This window comes from Brachyhypopomus gauderio, chromosome 5, assembly GCF_052324685.1.
Source record: "Brachyhypopomus gauderio isolate BG-103 chromosome 5, BGAUD_0.2, whole genome shotgun sequence".
Classification (NCBI taxonomy): domain Eukaryota; kingdom Metazoa; phylum Chordata; class Actinopteri; order Gymnotiformes; family Hypopomidae; genus Brachyhypopomus; species Brachyhypopomus gauderio.
This window is the reverse complement of record NC_135215.1, coordinates 4030804-4053888: the sequence shown is the minus strand read 5'-3', so window position 1 is coordinate 4053888 and position 23085 is coordinate 4030804. Positions and strand designations below refer to the sequence as shown.

General features: G+C 48.1%; 1 protein-coding gene across 10 annotated transcripts in view; it reads right to left on the bottom strand.

The window, feature by feature from the left end:
• The window catches only part of grip1 (glutamate receptor interacting protein 1), a 187332-nt gene that overhangs the window by 71847 nt on the left and 92400 nt on the right, over window positions 1-23085 (bottom strand). The window contains exon 1 of one of the 10 annotated variants that reach the window (XM_077005014.1): window positions 1187-1560. The exons of the other annotated variants lie outside the window; for them this stretch is intronic. Coding sequence (XP_076861129.1) covers window positions 1187-1241 — 55 coding nt within the window. The 5' untranslated portion in view covers window positions 1242-1560. Of the gene's footprint in view, window positions 1-1186; window positions 1561-23085 lie in introns of those variants that run through there. 10 annotated transcript variants of the gene reach the window in all.

Genomic DNA, 23085 nt, shown 5'->3' with positions numbered 1-23085 from the left:
TGCCATGCAATGCCATCTCTCCGCTTTGAACGAAAGCTGTGCCAAAGGACCGGGTCCAGATTATGACGGCATCTCTACCAGCGCCCTGTCACCTGTGCGGGCAGGTTTTGCCCTCATGCTGTTCATTCCCATCTGACAAAATGTGAATCACTGATTCAAGTGACTCTAACTCAGATGATGCGTGCAGGACAATGATGTCATGTGGTGAATCACAAATTTGATAAAGATTAGGGATGGCACTCATGCCCACTGCACGAGTACAGAACTATTTTTAAAGGTCTGCAACTAAAGGCCTAGCACAAACCTTACATGTATTTTATTGAAAGCAGCAACTTCACACACATAAGAGAGACAGAAGCAGATGCAGTTAGGACATGGAGGGAGTGGAAAACAGTCGCTGTGTGGATGCGTGACCGTCCGTGGCAATGCATGAACGCCAGTCCCACACACAGCACGCACAGCACCTCAGCAAACAGCGGGCTGTTCACTAATTATATCGAGGTCAAGAGCTTCCCCACGGGGAGGGGAACTCGCTCTATTTATGACTAGACCACCATCCCATTTCTTCCAATGCCAAGAAAATATCTAGGTAGAATTATTTACGCGTTATCTACCCAGTGATCGCCCTGCCATGGCGCAAAATTCCTAGAAGAGTTTCATACATCAGGCGTCTCGCACGACTTCCAAGACATGCAGCGAGAGGCACATTTTGAACAAGACAATTATCAGGAGACAGGCGGTCTAGCATATACCGTTTTATCAAACATGCAGAGATGCCGAGATACTCTCCCCAGAGTCAAATAAAACCGTGCAGGGTTCGAGTCTCGGTCGCTTTCTGCTGGTAAATATAGATACCTCTCCCCATACGAAAGACCCCCCCCCCAAAAAAAAAAAATCGACTACCACTTCAGTGCGTGTTTTTGCCCAAGGCAACATGCAAGTACTGGAGCGAAAGGACTTCAAATCAAAGGCGCGCAGCTGATGTCGTTGTGCGCTCCTCTCCCCAGCTGCATCAACTCTATTGTACAGACCACATACTGCATAAACACAATGTCCGGCGTGAATGTCAGCAGCTGCATTTGACCACAGGAAGCTCCAGCCTACAATGCGTCCACATACAGAAGAGGATGCATGTAAATACTGAGCTAGGAAAATAAATAAATAAAAAAAATCAGCGACACGGTACCTTTGTTTACTCTCCGCAGTATCTGACACCGACATTTGAAAGAGACGGCTATCATACTAGCTCAGGGCGCGCGCTTGAGATGATCCGTCCGAGGTCCAAACGAAGCTGCACGCTGCACACGGAGCATCCGGACTCCTCACGCATAGCACGCGCCGTGTCCCGCCGGAGAAAGAAAGAACGGTGTGAAGGCGGAATCCTACACTTCCGAGCCCGAGCCCGCAGTCACTCCTGCACCGAGATCAGCGCCTCGCAACGACAAATCACGTTTTCTTTCGGTCCCAAAGCGCGTGGCGCCGTGGTGCGCGTGAGCGGCGCTGTGGTGCGCGTGAGCAGCCTCGCGCCGACACGTCTGACAGGGGAGCTTCAAGTCGCACACATACCGGGTTCTTTAATACACTCGGAAGGGAAATTACTCTCACAAAGAGAAGCTACCCCGTATTATACTTACGTAACCGTCTTAAACATATACATATTAAATGTTTAAGGAGAGGCAACGAGCCTTCGTTATCACCGTGTTTTATTTAAATAACCAGTATCACACCAGTGAGAGAAAGAGAGATGAACGTTACGCCTCGTTTTTATTTATGCGAGTTGTACTCGGCTGTTTTAATTAATCACATTTATAGCATATTTTTTTTCTCCGAGGCGATTAAATAAACAGTACTTTGTCGCCATTTGATGTCTAATTTTAATGACTAACGTTTTCAAGACTCTCATGTGAAGGTGGATCTAATACACTGGTAAAAACAGATCCAGCGCACGTTCTGAGGCTGCTTATATACATACATACATACATATTTGTATGGTACTTCACGCACGTTTGTCGATACGATACATCACAGTCTTGTCGATATGATACATCACAGTCTTGAGGTCACTGTCACGGATTTATGCAGTGCATGTGAAGCTTATGAACACTGTTGGACTCAGCCCCAAAGTTAGCACATCTATGATGTCACCGCAGTGCACGAAGCGAGTCTATTTTCTCTTATCAGTAGCCCAGCAAAACGATATCTCTTCATTTATTTATTTTTTTTTTCAATTTTTGGGTGCACGCCAGGGACATCTATCCAGCCGTGAGGATCAATACTCTTTAAATAGGGGTCTGAACATCTGCCTGCAGGATTATGCTGTTCTGAGCAAGTGTGCACGCACACACACACACACACACACACACACACACACACACACACACACACACACACACACACACACCCTTTTTACTGTCAAGCTGGGCCGCAGCATGGGGGTGGGCAATCCCACCGTGGCCCCAGTTTGTGTGCAGGGATACAGGGATGCAGTCTCTCTTCCCTTCCCAGTGGCTTTGAGAATGACCTCGCAAGGGCATCCGTGAGCGTGGCTCAGAGGAAATGGACCTCCACTATTGGGAAGGGCTTCAAACCATTAGGAGGTGACGAGATGGGAAGGAACCATCTACACGAGTGTCTAATGGAAGCAGGTGCTGAGCTCAGACCCCGGTGTAGTGACTACACGTCCACCCTCAACTCGGTTTAATGCACAATGCAGTCACAGATGGAAAACAGTTCACCAGGTCATTATAGACCAAACCTATGCTTTAAATCCGAGGAACACAACACACAGTCACAATACCAAAAAATCATTCATTTTAAAGCTGCCGTCAGCTGTTGCTAGGTGTAAATGCAGCGTAATTTGTTCATGATCCTAAAATATTTATTGTTAAAGACACAAAAGCAAATTCTGGATGAGAAGAAGGAGCAGCTAAAAAAATCCACAGAAATCAAATATGGCGTCTTTTCCACAGCAAACTTGCATCCAATTGTCTCTTTCCCCTTCAAAGATAAGAAAACACCACCTGCAGCAAGATACATCATCACCCCCTTGCTGTTATTTCTATTTGAAATGGGGGGATCTTAAGACATCTCGGGGATAGGTTCAGCGAGCGTTTCCAGAGCGTGCGGGAGGCTGAGCGTCTCGGAGTGTGGGCGTTCAGATCCTCCCTTCCTCCAGGGAGACCGAAAGCACTTCCTGTGAGGCGTGCGTTGTTGAAAGTGCACTTAACTGAGCAGGTGGCCCTCTCACAACTCTACTAATCGCAGAAGCTATGCACCATGGGAAAATCTTAGCCGGCGTGTGCGCGCGCGTAACCAAACATTTGCAATACACGGTGTTTGCGAAAGCACGCTAAAGCGTGGCTCCACTGATACATCAACATGACAGGGAAGGCCTCACTGTTATTGTTCACAGCTGCGAAAAACTAGGGAACGGGGGAACAGTGTCAATAACGGCTGTGAGCATTTTATGCCGACTGCGGACGGACAGATGGTACGTATGTATTTCTACTGAGACAAAATCATGAATTCCTCTCTTCCTGCGGCTGCTGCTACACGTGCAGCTCACGCAGCGCAGCAGTGAGAGAAACGATTCGCTCCTCGAACGTTTCCTGTCAGCGCAGACTGACCAAATACGTACGGTCCCAATTTCCTGTGCGAGCCTGGAGAGTGAACTCGAGTCGGCCATGATTAGGAGCCTGGTATTGTTTCAAGCAGCCTCGGGCGGGATTTTCAACATAGAAGAGAGAAACAAAGTGAGATAATATTAAGTTAAATATAATATTTCAGGCGCATAGGATGTCCCCGGGGGTCAAACTGGCTAAATTACAAAGCTCTGAACAGATAAAGAGAAGGCAAGAAAGCTTGTCCTTCAGCAAAAAAGGAAACAGATCAAAAAGCAGTGATAGGAGCTGTCCACCAGCCATAGTGCTGAAATGGTGCAAAGGAGGTCAGCTCCTGACTCGCTTTGCCGTAATGCTAGCAGCCCCTAGTGGCAGAGAGTATGAACTACAGACAGAATTATTGTGCAGTAATCTTACAAACACCAAAAACACCACATTGTAGCTATACAGTATGATCAAAACCCATTGAAACCCCTACTGTCAAAAAAGTGGAGGGACAAATCGGCGAGAGAGAGAGAGTTGCTTCCTGTTGCTCTCTGCCTGCTACTAAATGACAATGTCGGACAGCTGAATGTCATGCTGTTCTGGCTCTTATCTAAAGATCATTATGGCAAAGTGTTGTAGACTAATTGTGGTGCAGTGGAAGCTTCTGTAATGCACTCCAGAACCCTGAATGAACCTCTAATGTCCTTCCTGTGAAGCCCCATGGAGGGACACGTCGTTGTAATGAAAGTAGTGTCACAGGCTGACGGATGTAACGTGGCAATTAACTAGCACTTGAAAATCTAAACAAACTCATGAATGCGGAACAACTGATGTCTGAACCACAGCTTTCATTTGCTGTATCAATCCGGTACCAATACCTCACCGCAGGACCGCCACACACACCTGCTCAGAGCTCCTTTCCTCCAGAGCACGTCCAAAATGCCTTTTCTGATCACTCCGCCTTGATCAGCTATGCAGCTGTCTGGGCCCAGGGGTGCAGGCTCTGCTTGGATCTCCGAGGGCCAATTCCACTGTGGCAGGGGCCCTGGCAGCCTGGGGCTGCCTCCAGCAGGGGTGCGTGGACCCTTGTGGCAGCCTGGCACTGCCTCCAGCAGGGGTGCGTGGACCCAAAGCTCTCTCTTGCGGACACGGGCCCTGGCAGCTCAGGACAGCAAGTGGGCCACAGACCTGCATCTGCTGTCAGTGCCACTTACTGCCCAGGACAGAAGCCAAGGGGATACTCCACCAAAACGCCCAGGTCTTGCGCATTGCTGTGTGTGTGTGTGTGTGTGTGTGTGTGTGTGTGTGTGTGTGTGTGTGTATGAGCGCGCAACATGTGTATAAATGCAGCATTTCTTTCTTTTCTGTACAAGAAAGAACAGTGAAAAGGAGAAATTCAGATTTAAGCAGCGAACACCGCAATACTAAAGCATAAAGTTCAATTCCTGTACTTGCGGTTAACCACATGAAGCGCAGGATAATGTGCACAGTTTCAGACAGACAGCACATCAAACAGATGGCAAAGCACTGACAATGATTGCTCAAACAAACATGAGGCCTGATTCTGCTCAGAGCCTGAGCATCAGTAGAAATGAGCCTTTGAAGTGAAGCCACATCAAACGTGTTTTTCAAAATCAGCCAATTGTTCTTCCTCCGTCTCTCCCAGTTTGGTCTCTGCTCTCAGCATCCTTACGAGTTTACAAAGTGGGAGCACCAAGATCATACACATCTACGCATACACACGCACACACACACACACAACACTAGAAAGTGCTCTTCACGATCAACATGTACACCAGCTTCACTCTGATCTACCTCTCTTTATCTGCCTCACACACCCTGCGGCCGTCGAGCCGTCCAAACGAGCCTCCTTGTTCCTTCACCTCTCACTGTTTGCTCCTCCTCATCTGATAAGGTCTGCAGCATGTGAACCAGCCTGAGAGAAGCTCCACACTGCCCTACGGAAGCTCTCTGGAAGGGCCTCACTGCCAATATGACCGCCAGTACCGGCCCTTGTCCACTAGGGGGAGATGGCGTGCAGGGCAGGGCCGGCGATTCCGTGTGCTTGTCTTTTGTCTAAGAGAAGCTGGTTGCCATGGAAATCACGCAGTCTCCCTCGAAGCGGGCCGGCCCAGGAAGTGCAGCATGCAGGGAGAAAGAGGCCAGAGGTGCTGGGAGGATGGAGGCTGATGGAGGCTGATGGAGGCTGACGGAGGCGGGGGGGTCTCAGGCATGAATGGGTGGGGGTGGGGAACTGTAAAGCCTGATTCTCATACTGGCATGAAAAACTAATTCTGATATGGGCTGAGAGAAAAAGGAAAGAGGAAAATGGACCATAAATGAAAGTCAGCATACTTGTTTCATACTGCGTTTAAAATGACTTTCTAACTTGCAACACTCCGACTAGAATAAGTGTGTTTTTTATATATTCAATTCATCTAGCAAAGGATACAAGTCTCAGCCTTCTGCATGAGGGGATATAGAACACAATGGCTGACATTTATTTTGACATTTTCTCTACACATTCTAAAAAACCCCGTATGACGACTGGCGCAACCTTTCATTTGTCTCTAGGGCGCCCGCTCTTCCTCGCCTCTCAAGACCATCTTTCTGTGGAACCCTACGGGAAGGAGTGCAAATGACATACTTGGCGCCCATTTGCTCCACGGGTGAAAAATGAGGATTTCTGGCCTCTGGGTCTTTGCTGCTTCGGAGAGATGGCCTCCTGGGTTAGAGCAGACCAGAGCAGAAGACCTTGGACTACGACTTTGAAGGTCAGTAGTGCACCATGGCCGCAGATGTCAGCCCTCCTCTATGGCACGTTCTGATCTCTGCGTTCTGATCTCTGCGTTCTGATCTCTGCGTTCTGATCTCTGCGTTCTCTGCTTGGCTGTGCAGTTACTCAGATGGGCCTATAAAGAAGAGGCCAGACTGACTGTGCAGCGATTCACAGCCTGTTCAGACGACTCAGCAAGCCTCTGCTGGGCTATTAATCCATTCGTGTGTGTGTGAGTGTGTGTGTGTGTGTGTGTCTGTCAGAATGGTGGGTGCGCTTGACCCCATCTGTCCTATTTTTACCCTATAACCAGTGTTCAGAACACCTCATTTAAAGGTTGGCTGAGCCAGGATGCTTCTGCCAGTGTCAGGACGCTGTGAATCATTGTGACAGGACACACAGGGAGGGAGGGAGACAAAGACAGAGAGAGGGGGGGGGGGGACACGATGACAGCAAAGTCACATGTGAGGGTCTGACGCAATTAAACAGCCCAGCACTGATCAATGGACCTCTTAATGATGTGACATTCACTGCGTCAAATAGATGTCCTGCTGATGGCCTGACCGATGAGATGCTTTGTATGGGGGCGATGCGAGCTTGCCTAGATCTCAGCCTGCAGGGGGAGCTCTTTCACTATGTTACCTGGGCCTCTGAAGTTGGGCCGGGCCCATGTCTGGAAGTGCAGAGTAACATACCACTTCTGGTATGCGCATGCTAACCTGTGTGATGTGGAGATGAGTTACCGATCTGTTCATATGAATGCACGAGTTGGGAGCCTGTAGGTGGGTGTGTGCATACCGCAGAGGTAGTGTCAGCATCTAGTCATGTGAGAAGCAGACGTACACGCAGCTGTGTAGCAGAAATGCACCATCCGTCTTCATTATTAGTGTTAATTCTCTGTACTAAAGGTTGCACAATCTGTTTGACCACCAAACTTGGGGGCTGACCAATCACAGAGCATGAGAGTGTGAGTGATGGAGGGTGTGTGGGTGTGGTTTCACTTCACAGGGAGACTTAAGAGGCTTTTTCCAGATAAGGCAGAGTGGAAGAGAGACACGGTTTAAAGCAGTAAACGTTGCAAGACTATAGAGCACAAATTCCAAGTCTAGTGTTCACAAAGGGTGAAATCATTTGCCAAGTTCCCCTTAAGTCTTAACTGTAAATCATGTCATGTGGAAAAGTCCTTCTGACTGCTGAGTACATCCCATTTCGTTTTCTAATCTACCTTCTCAAAAGGGCCCCCACCTTCCTGATGTGACTGGCACGCCGAAGAGCCAAACGGGTGAAGGCTAGATCATTTTTTCATCAATTGGCTAGGTCCTACTGCCTCCAAGGGCAGGAGGTCGGTGCTGCCTCGTCCGTCACCGGCGAAACTAAGTTCTCCTCCTCGCCGTGCGTCAGACTAAGCTGGTGACTCAGATGACCACTCTTTAACTCCAGGTGCATGAAATGCAGAGGGCGGGCCGCGCCTCCCTCCACCCTTCGAGTCGGAGCCGCTACGCCCCGGTGGAGGCAGCTCCGTACGCCGCTGATGAAGGTAACGCTGCGCTCTTCCTCCCCAGACCCCTGCTGCATGCTGATAAGCACTTCCTGCTCTGGAGACAGCATGCGTCCACGCCTCACCCCGCCCCCTCCCTATTCGATTAAGAGCCCCCACTCCTCAAGCACAAATACACCCCCCCCCCCCCCACCCCGTGAAATCATTTCAACTTCTAAATGGTTTCTCTCAGTCAGCTTCTCCAAATAATTGCAGGCGGGCTTTGCCAACGTCAGCGTTTCTCACAAACAAACGCATCAGTATTTCCCAGAGCGCAGTTTGTATCAGTCCTCCAATGAGGTCAGAAGGTGCAGTTTCCTAACTAGTTTTGTTTTTATTTAATTAAGCAGCTCTCGCATGACACATTCACATGTAAGATGAGGCAGACGGTGAGGCTCCGAAAGCTTCCTGTGGCATTAGACAATAAATGTGAACCCCACATCACACACACACACACACACACACACACACACACACACACACACACACACACACACACACACACACACACACACACATCTGTTCCAGACAAGATTAATACATCTTGCTGCTGAGATAACATACCAACATTGGTCAACGTCCAGGAGATCTGAGATCTGGTCGCTGAGTGGCTGGACCAGAATCCTTAACCCAGCACAGCAAACCTGCGTATTTCCACTTGAAGCCAACAAGACTTTACGGGAGATCTCGCATGTGCAGACGTCTCTGTTAATGACACAGTCTCGCATGTGCAGACGTCTCTGTTAATGACACAGTCTCGCATGTGCAGACGTGTCTGTTAATGACACAGTCTCGAATGTGCAGACGTCTCTGTTAATGACACAGTCTCGCATGTGCAGACGTCTCTGTTAATGACACAGTCTCGCATGTGCAGACGTGTCTGTTAATGACACAGTCTCGCATGTGCAGACGTGTCTGTTAATGACACAGTCTCGCATGTGCAGACGTGTCTGTTAATGACACAGTCTCGCATGTGCAGACGTGTCTGTTAATGACACAGTCTCGCATGTGCAGACGTCTCTGTTAATGACACAGTCTCGCATGTGCAGACGTCTCTGTTAATGACACAGTCTCGCATGTGCAGACGTCTCTGTTAATGACACAGTCTCGCATGTGCAGACGTCTCTGTTAATGACACAGTCTCGTATGTGCAGACGTCTCTGTTAATGACACAGTCCCGCATGTGCAGACGTCTCTGTTAATGACACAGTCCCGCATGTGCAGACGTCTCTGTTAGACACAGTCCCGCATGTGCAGACGTCTCTGTTAGACACAGTCCCGCATGTGCAGACGTCTCTGTTAGACACAGTCCCGCATGTGCAGACGTCTCTGTTAATGGCACAGTCCCGCATGAGCAGACGTCTCTGTTAATGACACAGTCCCGCATGTGCAGACCTCTCTGTTAATGACACAGTCCCGCATGTGCAGACTTCTCTGTTAGACACAGTCCCGCATGTGCAGACTTCTCTGTTAGACACAGTCCCGCATGTGCAGACGTCTCTGTTAATGGCACAGTCCCGCATGTATAGACGTCTCTGTTAATGACACAGTCCCGCATGTGCAGACTTCTCTGTTAATGACACAGTCCCGCATGTACTGATGTCTCTGTAATACAGTCCCGCATGTGCACACATCTCTGTTAATGACACAGTCCCGCATGTACACAAGTCTCTGTTAATGACACAGTCCCGCATGTACACACATCTCTGTTAATGACACAGTCCCGCATGTGCAGACGTCTCTGTTAATGACACAGTCTCGCATGTGCAGACATCTCTGTTAATGACACAGTCTTGCATGTGCAGACGTCTCTGTTAATGATACAGTCTCGCATGTGCAGACGTCTCTGTTAATGACACAGTCTCGCATGTGCAGACGTCTCTGTTAATGACACAGTCCCGCATGTGCAGACTTCTCTGTTAGACACAGTCCCGCATGTGCAGACTTCTCTGTTAGACACAGTCCCGCATGTGCAGACATCTCTGTTAATGGCACAGTCCCGCATGTGCAGACATCTCTGTTAATGGCACAGTCCCGCATGTATAGACGTCTCTGTTAATGACACAGTACCGCATGTATAGACGTCTCTGTTAATGACACAGTCCCGCATGTGCAGACTTCTCTGTTAGACACAGTCCCGCATGTACTGATGTCTCTGTAATACACAGTCCCGCATGTGCAGACGTCTCTGTTAATGACACAGTCCCGCATGTATAGACGTCTCTGTTAATGACACAGTCATGCATGTGCAGACGTCTCTGTTAATGACACAGTCCCGCATGTACAGACGTCTCTGTTAATGACACAGTCCCGCATGTACACAAGTCTCTGTTAATGACACAGTCCTGCTTGTACACACGTCTCTGTTAATGACACAGTCCCGCTTGTAGACGTCTCTGTTAATGACACAGTCCCGCATATACACACATCTCTGTTAATGACACAGTCCCGCATGTACACACGTCTCTGTTAATGACACAGTCCCGCATGTACAGACGTCTCTGTTAATGACACAGTCCCGCATGTACAGACGTCTCTGTTAATGACACAGTCCCGCATGTATAGACGTCTCTGTTAATGACACAGTCTCGCATGTGCAGACGTCTCTGTTAATGACACAGTCCCGCATGTACTGATGTCTCTGTAATACACAGTCCCGCATGTGCAGACGTCTCTGTTAATGACACAGTCCCGCATGTATAGACGTCTCTGTTAATGACACAGTCATGCATGTGCAGACGTCTCTGTTAATGACACAGTCCCGCATGTACAGACGTCTCTGTTAATGACACAGTCCTGCTTGTACACACGTCTCTGTTAATGACACAGTCCTGCTTGTACACACGTCTCTGTTAATGACACAGTCCCGCATGTACAGACGTCTCTGTTAATGACACAGTCCCGCATATACACACATCTCTGTTAATGACACAGTCCCGCATGTACACACGTCTCTGTTAATGACACAGTCCCGCATGTACAGACGTCTCTGTTAATGACACAGTCCCGCATGTACAGACGTCTCTGTTAATGACACAGTCCCGCATGTACAGACGTCTCTGTTAATGACACAGTCCCGCATGTACAGACGTCTCTGTTAATGACACAGTCCTGCTTGTACACACGTCTGTTAATGACACAGTCCCGCATGTACACACGTCTCTGTTAATGACACAGTCCCGCATGTACAGACGTCTCTGTTAATGACACAGTCCCGCATGTACAGACGTCTCTGTTAATGACACAGTCCCGCATGTACACAAGTCTCTGTTAATAGCACAATAAATGCTGTGTAGTTTCCACCACCACACCCTTCCTTTGTCGAGGACAGAGATGGCAGTGTGTAGTCAACAACAATCAGCCAGGCTTGGGACGAACCTCTAGGGGGGGAAATGGTCATCTGGACTATAGAGGAAAATATAGAACGGCTATAGAACCAATAGCCATCGCCCTGCCTCCAACAGTTTATCAACTTTAATAGTCAGTGATACTGTAATACCGACATGAAACAGCAGAGGGCACTAATAAAATACCACTAAAACAAACAACGACATAACTTGGTTTGCTGTTTTTGTTTCAGTGTTCATGGCGTGGAGATAACAAAAGCGAATAGTTGGTGGGAAAAGCTCAAAGAACAAGGGCAAATCATTGGAGCCTGATGCTTTGAAATGTAAAATGCTGATGGAGCTGTTTGTCTACAGTGCTTCTGCCAGCAGCGGTAACGTTATCACTGAATCACCGAACGAGATTGTTCAGGGCCAGGTAGCAGTGGAGCCCACAGACTGCTCATAATGAAGAGGGACAGACAGCTGAGAGACAGACGGCCGAGAGATAGACCGCAGGGACAGAGCAAGAGACAATCAGCAAAGACAATCAGGAGAGACAGAAATCAGAGGAACCTTCAGACCTTCAAAGCCGCACAATTCCATCTGTATGGTCTACCGCTGTACTCATCCTCATTATAGTCAGATTCCATCACCTATGTCTACACAGCTAGACTACATTAACCACACGAAGCCACTCCATGAATCTCAAAATATCACAGATTTTATCAAAAATGAGTGAAGACATGAGGCAAAACTATGATAATTTTTGTAAAATGATGGTGACATTTGAATTATCCAGAATGGATGTAATCACTTGGGTTGCCTCTTTCAGTGTGGATGAATAAGGGACACCCAATAGCCATCATCCACCCTCCAAACTCCACCACCATCTAATCCACAACTCCACCGCCATCCACCCTCCAAACCCCACCACCATCCACTCAACAGCCTCAAATGTAAAGTGCTACATTCCAAAAATAAGTGAAAACTAATGGAAAATGACTGAAACCTAATACTGATGTAATTCTATCAAATAAACGATAAACTCAATTAACAATAAAGGCAACACTGCAAAAACCATTTACAAAGTCCACAGAAAACATGCACGGAAAAATATACCGTAAAAGCATTTAGCTGGAAAAGCTCTTTCTGATTGACTTTACCATGCAGGTGTTGGTCAGAGAGCCAGGAGAAGCGTGTCAGAAGGTCGGTCAGTCAGTGTCTGTGCAGCCAATCGGTTGCATTTCTCTCTACGTGCTCTTTCATCTGCGCTTATCACTTCCATGCTGCATCTATATTTGATTTTTCACAATCCTGTATTATAATGGATGGGTGGCAGCCTTAGCATTTACAATCAAACTATATTAATATAGTTTAATATAATATTACATCTGTATAAGTCTGGAAGGAGTACATCTGAAGTTTTAGGCAAGGTGTAGACGATGTGCCTAAAATAACTTAAATTTACACTTTTTCATCATTTTATCCAAAGCAACATACAAATGTCGACACAATGAGGTATACAACGCATATACTCAATCACCTGTTAATTGGGGTTGAGGGTCGTTTCGGCTCATTTCAATTACTAGAATAGTGTAGAAGAACCATGAACCAACTTCACATTATTTAAGCACCTCAAGTCAGTCACAGCCTGAACAACCTTCAGCAAAAGCCCCCAAAAACATGGCTCTATAGAGCATTCAATTGCAAAGATGGCAGCAATAAGAAATTGCTCTCATATTGTGAGGAGAATCATACATTATACTGTGGAGTTTATTTAGGATTTGCCAAGCCAGGTGAAAGTGTGTGGGGAACACGGGTCTGGAAGACAGACTGAACCCAAACGCTCACAGGCAAAATAAAGCAGGTTAAGTTCACACAGAGAAGGAGAATACAGAGGCAAGACAAAATGCGGAGAGCTCAAGAACAGGTGGAAAGGTAAACACGAATGTACAAAACCAGAAAACAGTTCAAAACAAGCCAGACAGGGATCAGGTCGAGGCGACCGAGTGGTCCACGTTCGGTAGAGGCAGCAGGTGTTGGAACGTGTGGTGGATTCAGTGAGGTTCAGCATGAGTGCACCTGGGCTTGGGTTTTCTAACCTTCTCCTGAGGATTTTTTGAAGTCATAGCACCACTCTCAAAATACCGGCAGACACAAGAAATAGACATCTGCTCACTGCTCTCTGAGATTTTTTGCCAGGTTAAGATATCTGCTGACCATTTTGTCCAAATGCAACCAAATGTAAAGCCCAAGAGCACAATGAGCTTGAACTGTTGGCACGCGTCCAGAGAAATGTTGACGACGTTTGGCAAAATGGAAAGTGATGAGAGCTGCACAAAAGCAAAGATGAAGTATGAAGTAAAGCTCCATAAGCAGATGATGAACACAGTCACAGAGAGCATGTACGGGCGATTTGTGCCCCATGGTTCTTTCTGCGTGGGCTCGGCTCTCCTTGATCTGGGGAAGTTTGCTGAATTCTCTTCACGAGGTTTGCCTGATTCTGCATTCCAGGAAATGAGCAAAAGCTTGCTCGGTCTTGACAACAGGGTACCTGTTGCCTGGCAGCCGCGGACACAGCTTAAACAATCGGTGCTTGACGAGTCCAGAGTCAGGACTGTAGGAAACGAATCAAGAGGAGACACATGATTATTCAGCACTGCAAGGCCCGTCCAGAATGTCTGACACGTCGCCATTAACGACTTACACGATAGATGTGAACCCTTGACAGATGCCGATCACAAGAGGCAAGTCCTCAGATACACCGAGTGGAATGAGGAGAAAGAATTCACAGGAGCGCCTGGGAGGCTTATGACCACAGAGACGTTCTCGTCTCCCTCAACACTGACAGCGTCTTAGACTTACAGCATAGACTGACCAATTGAATCTGCTACTCCTTCTATATTCAACTAGCTATCTTCAGTTTATGCATTTACATATGAACTCATATTTACAACCTCTAATACTCTAATACGTCTTGAACTGGAGATATCCAGCCTCGGTAACACTCTGTTTCATCATTACATATGCAATATGTTGCATGTCTTCAGGTGCCATTATTCTGCCCCAGAGCCTACAAGACTGCAGTAGAGACACTACAGCCTCTGCAGTGTGCCGTTCATCTCACTAGCTGGACTAGAATAACAGATGTTGTCATCAGTCGGAGTCTGTGCTTTATGTCACTGTAATCTCGTTGCACTCACTTCAAAGCACAGTGAAGTGTGAGTGCATGGTTAAATACAGCAGCCTCAAGCCTGATCGATAAATACATCACAGGAGGAAAATACCTTCAGTAGATTATATGGAAGCCACAATAATGAACACAGTCGCCGGTCCTCACCAGTGCTATTGTGATGTTGCAGAGAATGTGATCCCTTGACTGGTAGTACATTGAAAAAAGGACCATGACAACCCTGTTAGGGGCCGTGTGAACATGTGCTGCTTGTAGTGCGTCTATTTGGGTCCAAAACCAGAGATTTTGAGGCCCAGTCTGTCCCTGTCTGCCTCAGATCAGCACTAATTTGTGAGTGTGTGTGTGTGTGCGCCTGTATGCATGCACATTTAGGCTTTGATGGATCACACTCTTACTCTCAGTAATCAACTTAGTAACTAGTAAATGAGTCTGCTGGGGGTTACGACCCCAAGTTCTAAACTTGTGTCACGGTCCGACTTTTAATGCTACACGATAATTGTTTGGTAATCATTATTATAATATTGGTATTTGCAAAAGGCTACAATGTGCAAATTAACTCTCTAAACGGATCTGTGGATGACATGATGAATCACTGTATTTACATAAATGCAAAATGTAAATAATGATGGGAACATATGTAAGGCCTGCCTTTAACACATCAAGGGTTCATCCTTGTGCTTTAGCAGATTGCAAGGCACATCACAACTGCGGTAGTGTTAACACCCTGCTTTCAGTTCTGGCACTGCTGAGTCCACTACACTGTTGAGTCCACTACACTGTTGAGTCCACTACACTGACTGACTGCTCAGACAGGGTAAATTAAAGCAGTGGACTTACCTTGGGGAGGGACAGGGCAGGAGAGACAGGAGGAGAGGTCCAAGCCAGCAGCATGAGCGAGGAGAGAGGGGAAGAAGCGTGTTAGCAGAGGAACACTTTACTAGGTATATTTTCAGACTTGACAGTTCACACTCACTGAGCCATTCTGCTGGTATGCACACTCTATTAACACAGCAACACTGCTTATAGCATGCGACAGGGTGAGAACCTTCACTGCATCACAGTAGCTAACACACACACACACACACACACACACACACACACACACACACACACACACACACACACACACACACCACTCTGCACCACTCAAACTAACATCAACATTCTCACTAATAATTATGGTAGGAAGTACATTATGTTTTTGTGTGTGACTGAGTGTGAGAGAGAATGAGAGAACAAGAGTGAGAGAGAGGGAGAGAGGGAGAGAGAGAGAGAGAGAGGGAGAGAAAGACAGAAAGAGAGAAGGGGCATTTGTTAGCTGGCGGTTGTTTGTTTGTGTGTCTTGCCTGTGTCACTTGGCCCATTACTCAGAACACTACTCCACACTAAATAATCGAGAGCATTCTGCCAGAATGACTTATTCTTTCGGCAGCTAACAGCTTGTTGCTTCACTGAAACACACACACACACACACACACACACACACACACACACACACACACACACACACACACACACACACACACACACACTCAAATACCTCAGAATATCTCCAAATAAATATAGACAGCTATAATATCTACAGAACTTTTTTTCACACCAAGAAACAAAGATAGAGACAACTTCCGGACTATTAAATGTGCATTTTAGTGAAACTCCGTTAGCCCTGGACAGTGGTGAGATGTTCTGTTTATGTCCACCCCATAGCACAGGGTGATCTGTGTACAGCTTTTTTAATTACTGCAACATGACAAATTAGGTGTGTGCGCTACAGTGAGTCCCACTCATTTCCATCTAGTGACGTTGAATTACGCCAGGAAAATCATCATGCCAGGCAAAAGTGTATCAAGCTGTAGTTTGAGAGCAAAGTGCCAATGATGCACACATCTTAAAGAGAGAGGGATGGCTGACATGAGCAGGTCTTGAAGAGCAGGTGTGTTTGAGCAGGTGTTGCTCCAGCCGTCTGGTGGCCTGGTTAGATGTCTGGGCTTCCGGGCTTCTTCATCCTTTCACATTACACCTGCCATTGGCTCACATTACAAGATGCTTTGCTGGAAGCCTGTACACATCTCTGGGGTTTCCAGATACTGCCAAAGATCTCATAACTGAGAAATGCAAATGTTTCTCCTACCAAGAGAATCACTGGGCTAAAATCAAAACCAGTCCGGTGATTGTCAGAAATGGAAAACTGAAATTTTCAACGATCAGGTGATGACTTTGTCCACCTAAACATTCAAAGGTGTCGCTTCATGAGGATTACCGTGGCAACAGTGCTGGAAACGCTCTCTCTCTCTCCTGCTGATGGACTCCTGACTCACCTCCCCCCCCATTGTCTATTTGCTGCCTCAGTTACTCCAGCCATCCAGTAACCAACACACAAGACCCTGTCACCCCAGCAGGAGTGCTCACCCCACTAGCCCCACCCACCCTCTCACCACACTCCCCCCACTAGCCCCACTGACCCCTCTCACCCACTGTGGCTGTGAGCCCCTCAGTCCCTGTTCTGCACAGCATGGTCTAGTGTGTTTCCACCCAATTACAAATGCCCTAGAGAAAAAGAATACATTATGCAAGTGACAGCTGGGAAGAAAAAAAACTACAGTAATGAGGTTGAGTGGGAGACAACTCACATCAGCACAAGAGTGCATGTGCATGTGTGTGTGTGCGCGCGTGTGTGTGTGTGTGTGTGTGTGTGTGTGTGTGTGTGTGTGCATGAAAGAGACTTGCACAAGCATACACAAAGCCCAAGCAGGAGTCCCCACTCTGCAGCCACTGGACTGCTCCACCTGTGTGGGTGTGTGTGTCCTGCAGCTGCTGAGCACCAGGCAGAACCAGCTCACCACTCTCTCCCCAGTCCAGCTCACCGCTCTTTCCCCAGTCCAGCTCACCGCTCTCTCCCCAGTCCAGCTCACCGCTCTCTCCCCAGTCCAGCTCACCGCTCTCTCCCCAGTCCAGCTCACCGCTCTCTCCCCAGTCCAACTCACCGCTCTCTCCCCAGTCCAACTCACCGCGCTCTCTCCCCAGTCCAGCTCACCGCGCTCTCTCCCCAGTCCAGCTCACCGCTCTCTCTCCCCAGTCCAGCTCACCGCTCTCTCTCCCCAGTCCAGCTCACCGCTCTCTCTCCCCAGTCCAGCTCACCGCTCTCTCTCCAGTCCAACTCACCGCTCTCTCTCCAGTCTAACTCACCGCTCTCTCCCCAGTCTAACTCACCGCTCTCTCCCCAGTCTAACTCACCGCTCTCTCTCCAGTCTAACTCACCGCTCTCTCTCCAGTCTAACTCACCGCTCTCTCCCCAGTCTAACTCACCGCTCTCTCTCCAGTCCAGCTCACCGCTCTCTCCCCAGTCTAACTCACCGCTCTCTCCCCAGTCCAACTCACCGCTTTCTCTCCAGTCTAACTCACCGCTCTGTCCCCAGTCTAACTCACCGCTCTGTCCCCAGTCTAACTCACCGCTCTGTCCCCAGTCTAACTCACCGCTCTGTCCCCCCAGTCTAACTCACCACTCTCTGTCCCCCCAGTCTAACTCACCACTCTCTGTCCCCCCAGTCTAACTCACCACTCTCTGTCCCCAGTCTAACTCACCACTCTGTCTCCCCAGTCTAACTCACCACACTCTGTCCCCAGTCTAACTCACCACTCTGTCTCCCCAGTCTAACTCACCACTCTGTCTCCCCAGTCTAACTCACCACTCTCTGTCCCCAGTCTAACTCACCACTCTCTGTCCCCAGTCTAACTCACCACTCTCTCTCCCCAGTCTAACTCACCACTCTCTCTCCCCAGTCTAACTCACCACTCTGTCTCCCCAGTCTAACTCACCACTCTGTCTCCCCAGTCTAACTCACCACTCTCTGTCCCCAGTCTAACTCACCACTCTCTGTCCCCAGTCTAACTCACCACTCTCTGTCCCCAGTCTAACTCACCACTCTCTGTCCCCAGTCTAACTCACCACTCTCTCTCCCCAGTCTAACTCACCACTCTCTGTCCCCAGTCTAACTCACCACTCTCTGTCCCCAGTCTAACTCACCACTCTCTCTCCCCAGTCTAACTCACCACTCTCTCTCCCCAGTCTAACTCACCACTCTCTCTCCAGTCTAACTCACCACTCTCTCTCCCCAGTCTAACTCACCACTCTCTCTCCAGTCTAACTCACCACTGTCTCTCCAGTCCAGCTCACCACTCTCCTCCGCAGAGATTGCATGAGGCTAAATGCTAATTACATCTGAACTCCAGCCTTCTCTGCAGCCTCAGACATGTGGTACGTGTGTGTGTGTGTGTGTGTGCGCACGCATACACTCACTCTCTCTCACACACACACACACACACACACACACACACACACACACACACACACACGTGTGTAAAGCTTCAGGCATGCTGGCAAGTCAGACCTATTGTAGTTTGCCTGTAATGCAGTGAATTTATTCATAGACACAGGCTATATGTTGCATGCAAGTGTGCTGATTGGGGAACGATGGGTAATCTCTTAACCAAATGGGAATGGATTTGACTCTTTGAATACACCCTGTCAGGATCTATGCCTGTTGCCATGGATACAGCAGGCAGCAGAGTAAATGAATAACAGAAATGGTTGGGGTAATCAGTCATTAGGGCCAGGGACTCCGACCCCCCCGTGCTGATGGAGGTACCATCTTTCTTCCAGACACAAACTGCCAGCCCATGTCAATCTGAGCGCTTTACAAAAAGGTTAACAACCAAAAAAAGTGAAGCAGAATCCATAAGATGAGGCAGGGCTTTGTGGACCACGGCCTGCAACTTAACAAATCATATTGTGTATACACACACAACAGATGAGGAGGACTGTATATTTCCAGGAGAGGAGACAGACATGCTACCAGAGGAAATACGTGTATGACTACATGGTCATAAATGTAAAATGAATTACACAAAAATGCACACAAACACATTCAAACACATCAAATGCTTCCACGGATATCATGTTCCAACTGAATTCCTCTATTCATCATCATTCAAAAACAACAAAAAAAGGTTCAAAGACCTAGTGTTTATGGAACACACACGCGCGCGCACGCGCACACACACTCGTGTTAAAATAAACCTTCACACTGAGGTGGAACATGTGAGGGAGAGGTGATTGTCACGCACCGGAGGACAGAGGCATGCACGACAAACACTGTAATAGAACTTCATGAACACAAAGATGTGCGGCATACGATCTGAGAACAAAGCCGTAAGAAACAATCAAATCCAGCGCAGGGCCAGAGACGCCCCGCCCGCAGCACACAGAGGAGGGGCTTCAATTATTCGACCCTATGCATTAAAGGTTCAATAAATTATCCTTTAGAATAAATAATAAAATTATTATTTTAAAGTAGAAAGTATCCAATAAAGTATCCTTTGGTACTTTTGACCCGTTTTAAATGAGAAATTAAATATTTGGAATTAGATTTTTCTAAACTGTAATGAGCTTGCAGGCCCCGTTCACACATCAGAGTTTAATAATAGCTTTTAATAATAATTTCCATCTTATCTCAAAACCTAGAATCCCTTGACATTTCACCAGTTCCAATTACGATCGATGACGAGCTGCAATTAAAATTCCAGTCACCCGTACTCTGAGAGTGTGACGTGTCAATTAACTCTTGAAAGCACTCCTATGTTGTTTTTGTATAGGGACAGTTTGAGGGTCAGGCCCTTCTAAGAACCCCTTCTAGGTGAGCAGGCAGGTTTCTGATGTCTGACCCCACCTCTGCTCTCCTGTGTACCCTAACACGCCGCCCTGGGGAAACACATCTTGGTCTGTGTACCGAATTATACAATCAATCCACTCTACAAAGGATTTGGACCCATTTTGTTTCCATTTTGTTTGTATAAGAAACCACTACAATTCACTGACTTTAACAGGACACTCAGAAATGACATACAGGGCGAAAGTATTTGTCCCAATTTGCATCTGATTGCAAGCGTATACAGGTTAATTCATGATTGGGGACGCAGGGCTGCACTCTGACCCCTGGGGCAGCAGCTGCACACACGGGCGTGGAGCCACCAGACAGGATGTTATTATGGGGTCATCCGGAGCCCTTCAACCCTTAATATGAGGCTTCAACAGCAGCACGCTACACCCACAGCAGAAGAAACAGATGTGACAAACACTCAGACGCCTTCATGAAACACCCGCTGAGAGAGAGAGAGAGAGAGAGAGAGAGAGAGAGAGAGAGAGAGAGAGAGAGAGAGAGAGGGCTATGGGTGTTGAGGAAAGGGAGAAGGACAGATCTAGTCTCATTTTAAATACCACTCGTCCCCCCCTGCCATTATTTGGCTCCTGCGTACAAGCGCACGGACCACTACAGACCAGCCATCTCCAGGGACTCCGCGCCTGTCATCTGCACTGAAAGAGCTTTTCGTCAACACCTTATTATTCTGGACATACTGACATGAAGGAAAAAAAAATTTAAATTATCCTAATTACCCATGAGCATGATTATAGGAAGACAAGCGGTAAGGCTATGTTACATTACGCAAGACAAGCATGAATAGTGGCATGGTATGATAACTATGTCAACAAACAGTGTGGAGGCATGACACTGAATAAACAGAGCTGTTTACACGCTTCCAAAACTGCTCCATTTCCCATTTTTAACTAAACTCGGAAGGTTTAGGCAAACATTTAACATAGCACTCATAACACACACAAAAATACCATAATGAAATGGAACAATTTAGATCAGGCAGCAAGCTATGGACAAGTGTTGACATCAGTCGATATAACAGCACATTGTGAACAGGAGCCCATCAGGAGAGCCGCTTCCTTCTCAAATCCTTGTTCTCGCTCTGATGAAAGGAGCACCACTCTGTGCATCTGTTTGGCGTAACAAACAGAATGTGATGAGACAGAGGCCCCTCCCCGAGCTCTGTGGGCTGTATTAAAGGGTGCCAGAGATGCATAATTAGTCACAACAAGGCTCTGACACATTAGCACTGGCTGAGCTGTTTGTTTTAGACTGTTTGAACTGTGCACTGGAGGAGAAGGCCTACCTCACCACTCTCTCTCTCTCTCTCTCTCTCTCTCTCTCTCTCTCTCTCTATTTTCCTTCCTCTCTCCCTCTGCTGTTTGTTCTTGTTCTTTCTGTCTTTCTCCCCTCTCTGACTATGCTGGGCCTGTGTTATAAATCATCACTCTACCTCTATTTACAGGGCAGAAAATGAGTCATTTTAAACTAGCCACAGACTGCAACCTACCCCCCCCCCCACACACACACACACACACACACACACACACACACACACACACACACTCACAGTCATAGTAAGAAAAGAAAAAAAGAAACACTCGTGATGGTGTGACTGCAATCCTCTAAGCCCCCACAACACACACACACACACACACACACACACACACATTAGCATTCTGCCATGGGCAGCCAGGCGGGACCTGACACCGTTAATCACCAAAATCATTATATCACATTGACAATGGAGGATACACACCACACGAGAGCCCAAATGTTGATGCGGCAGACTAGGTGCCTCAAGGGACCTGCACACACACACACACACACACACACACACACACACACACACACACGCGTGCCCCCCCCCCCCCCCCCCCCCCCCCCCCCCCCGTCAAGGCCAACCTACCAGACAGCCCCCCCCCCCGGGCCTCCAACAGCCCATCCCCCCACCTCACACAGATGAGTACGGGATGCTCTCCGTACTGCGAGACTGCAGCACACAGCTCATCTCAAAGTTCACTTCGTACCAGAACCCCTAGCACCACGCAGAACCCACGCAGAACCCACTCTGATCCCACACAGAACCCTGGCGTGGGCTCGGTCCGTGCCACGTGGTGCTCAAAGCGTTATGCAAACTAGCCCTTGCCCTGGCAGGCTGCGGGGGCTGTGCGCGTAGGGAGGTGGTTTAATCAGTCATGGCTCTACGGTTAAGGAGTGGAACTCCTCTTCAGCGCCGCTGGGAGTCTCAGCCTCCGGCCGTCTGGTTCCTCTGAGATCCTGAGGTGCTGTGGGGTGTCTCCGGTACCCCAAACCCAATCGTAGCCCCCCCACCTGAGGCCTTTTGAGAGCTGCCGGGCAGAGATCCCTCTGGGTCAACATCGGTCCTATTTCCACCCCTTTATTAGCAAACCTCGAAAAACAGCTTCCGTAATTACAGGCAGAGTGCAGAGCCACTGAGAGTGTTTACCGAACAAAGAGACCAGTTCTCCTCCAGGAGGAGGTAAATATCATCAGAGGAAGGAGGATGCCGTCGGCCCCATCCACTACAGGGAAGGGGAAGAAAGAGAGAGAGAGAGAGAGAAAGAGAGTGAGATAGAGATGCAGAAACCAAGCCAAGTGTTGCTGAAGTGAGACGGACTGATAGAAAAAGAGAGAGGGATGCGGAGTCACATCAGTGCACTCTGATGAACAGCCACCCAAAGGATGACAGACAGGCAGAGCTGGGAACAGGATTAGACGGCTGATCGGGGAAGTGGAGGACGCTGTAACACACACACACACACACACACACACACACACACACACACACACACACACACACACACACACACACACACACACACACACACACACACACACAGGTGTGTGGTGGGCAGACACAAAGACGCGTGCGACAGGCTGTCACCCCGATGCCTCCTTAATGCCTGCCCTGGC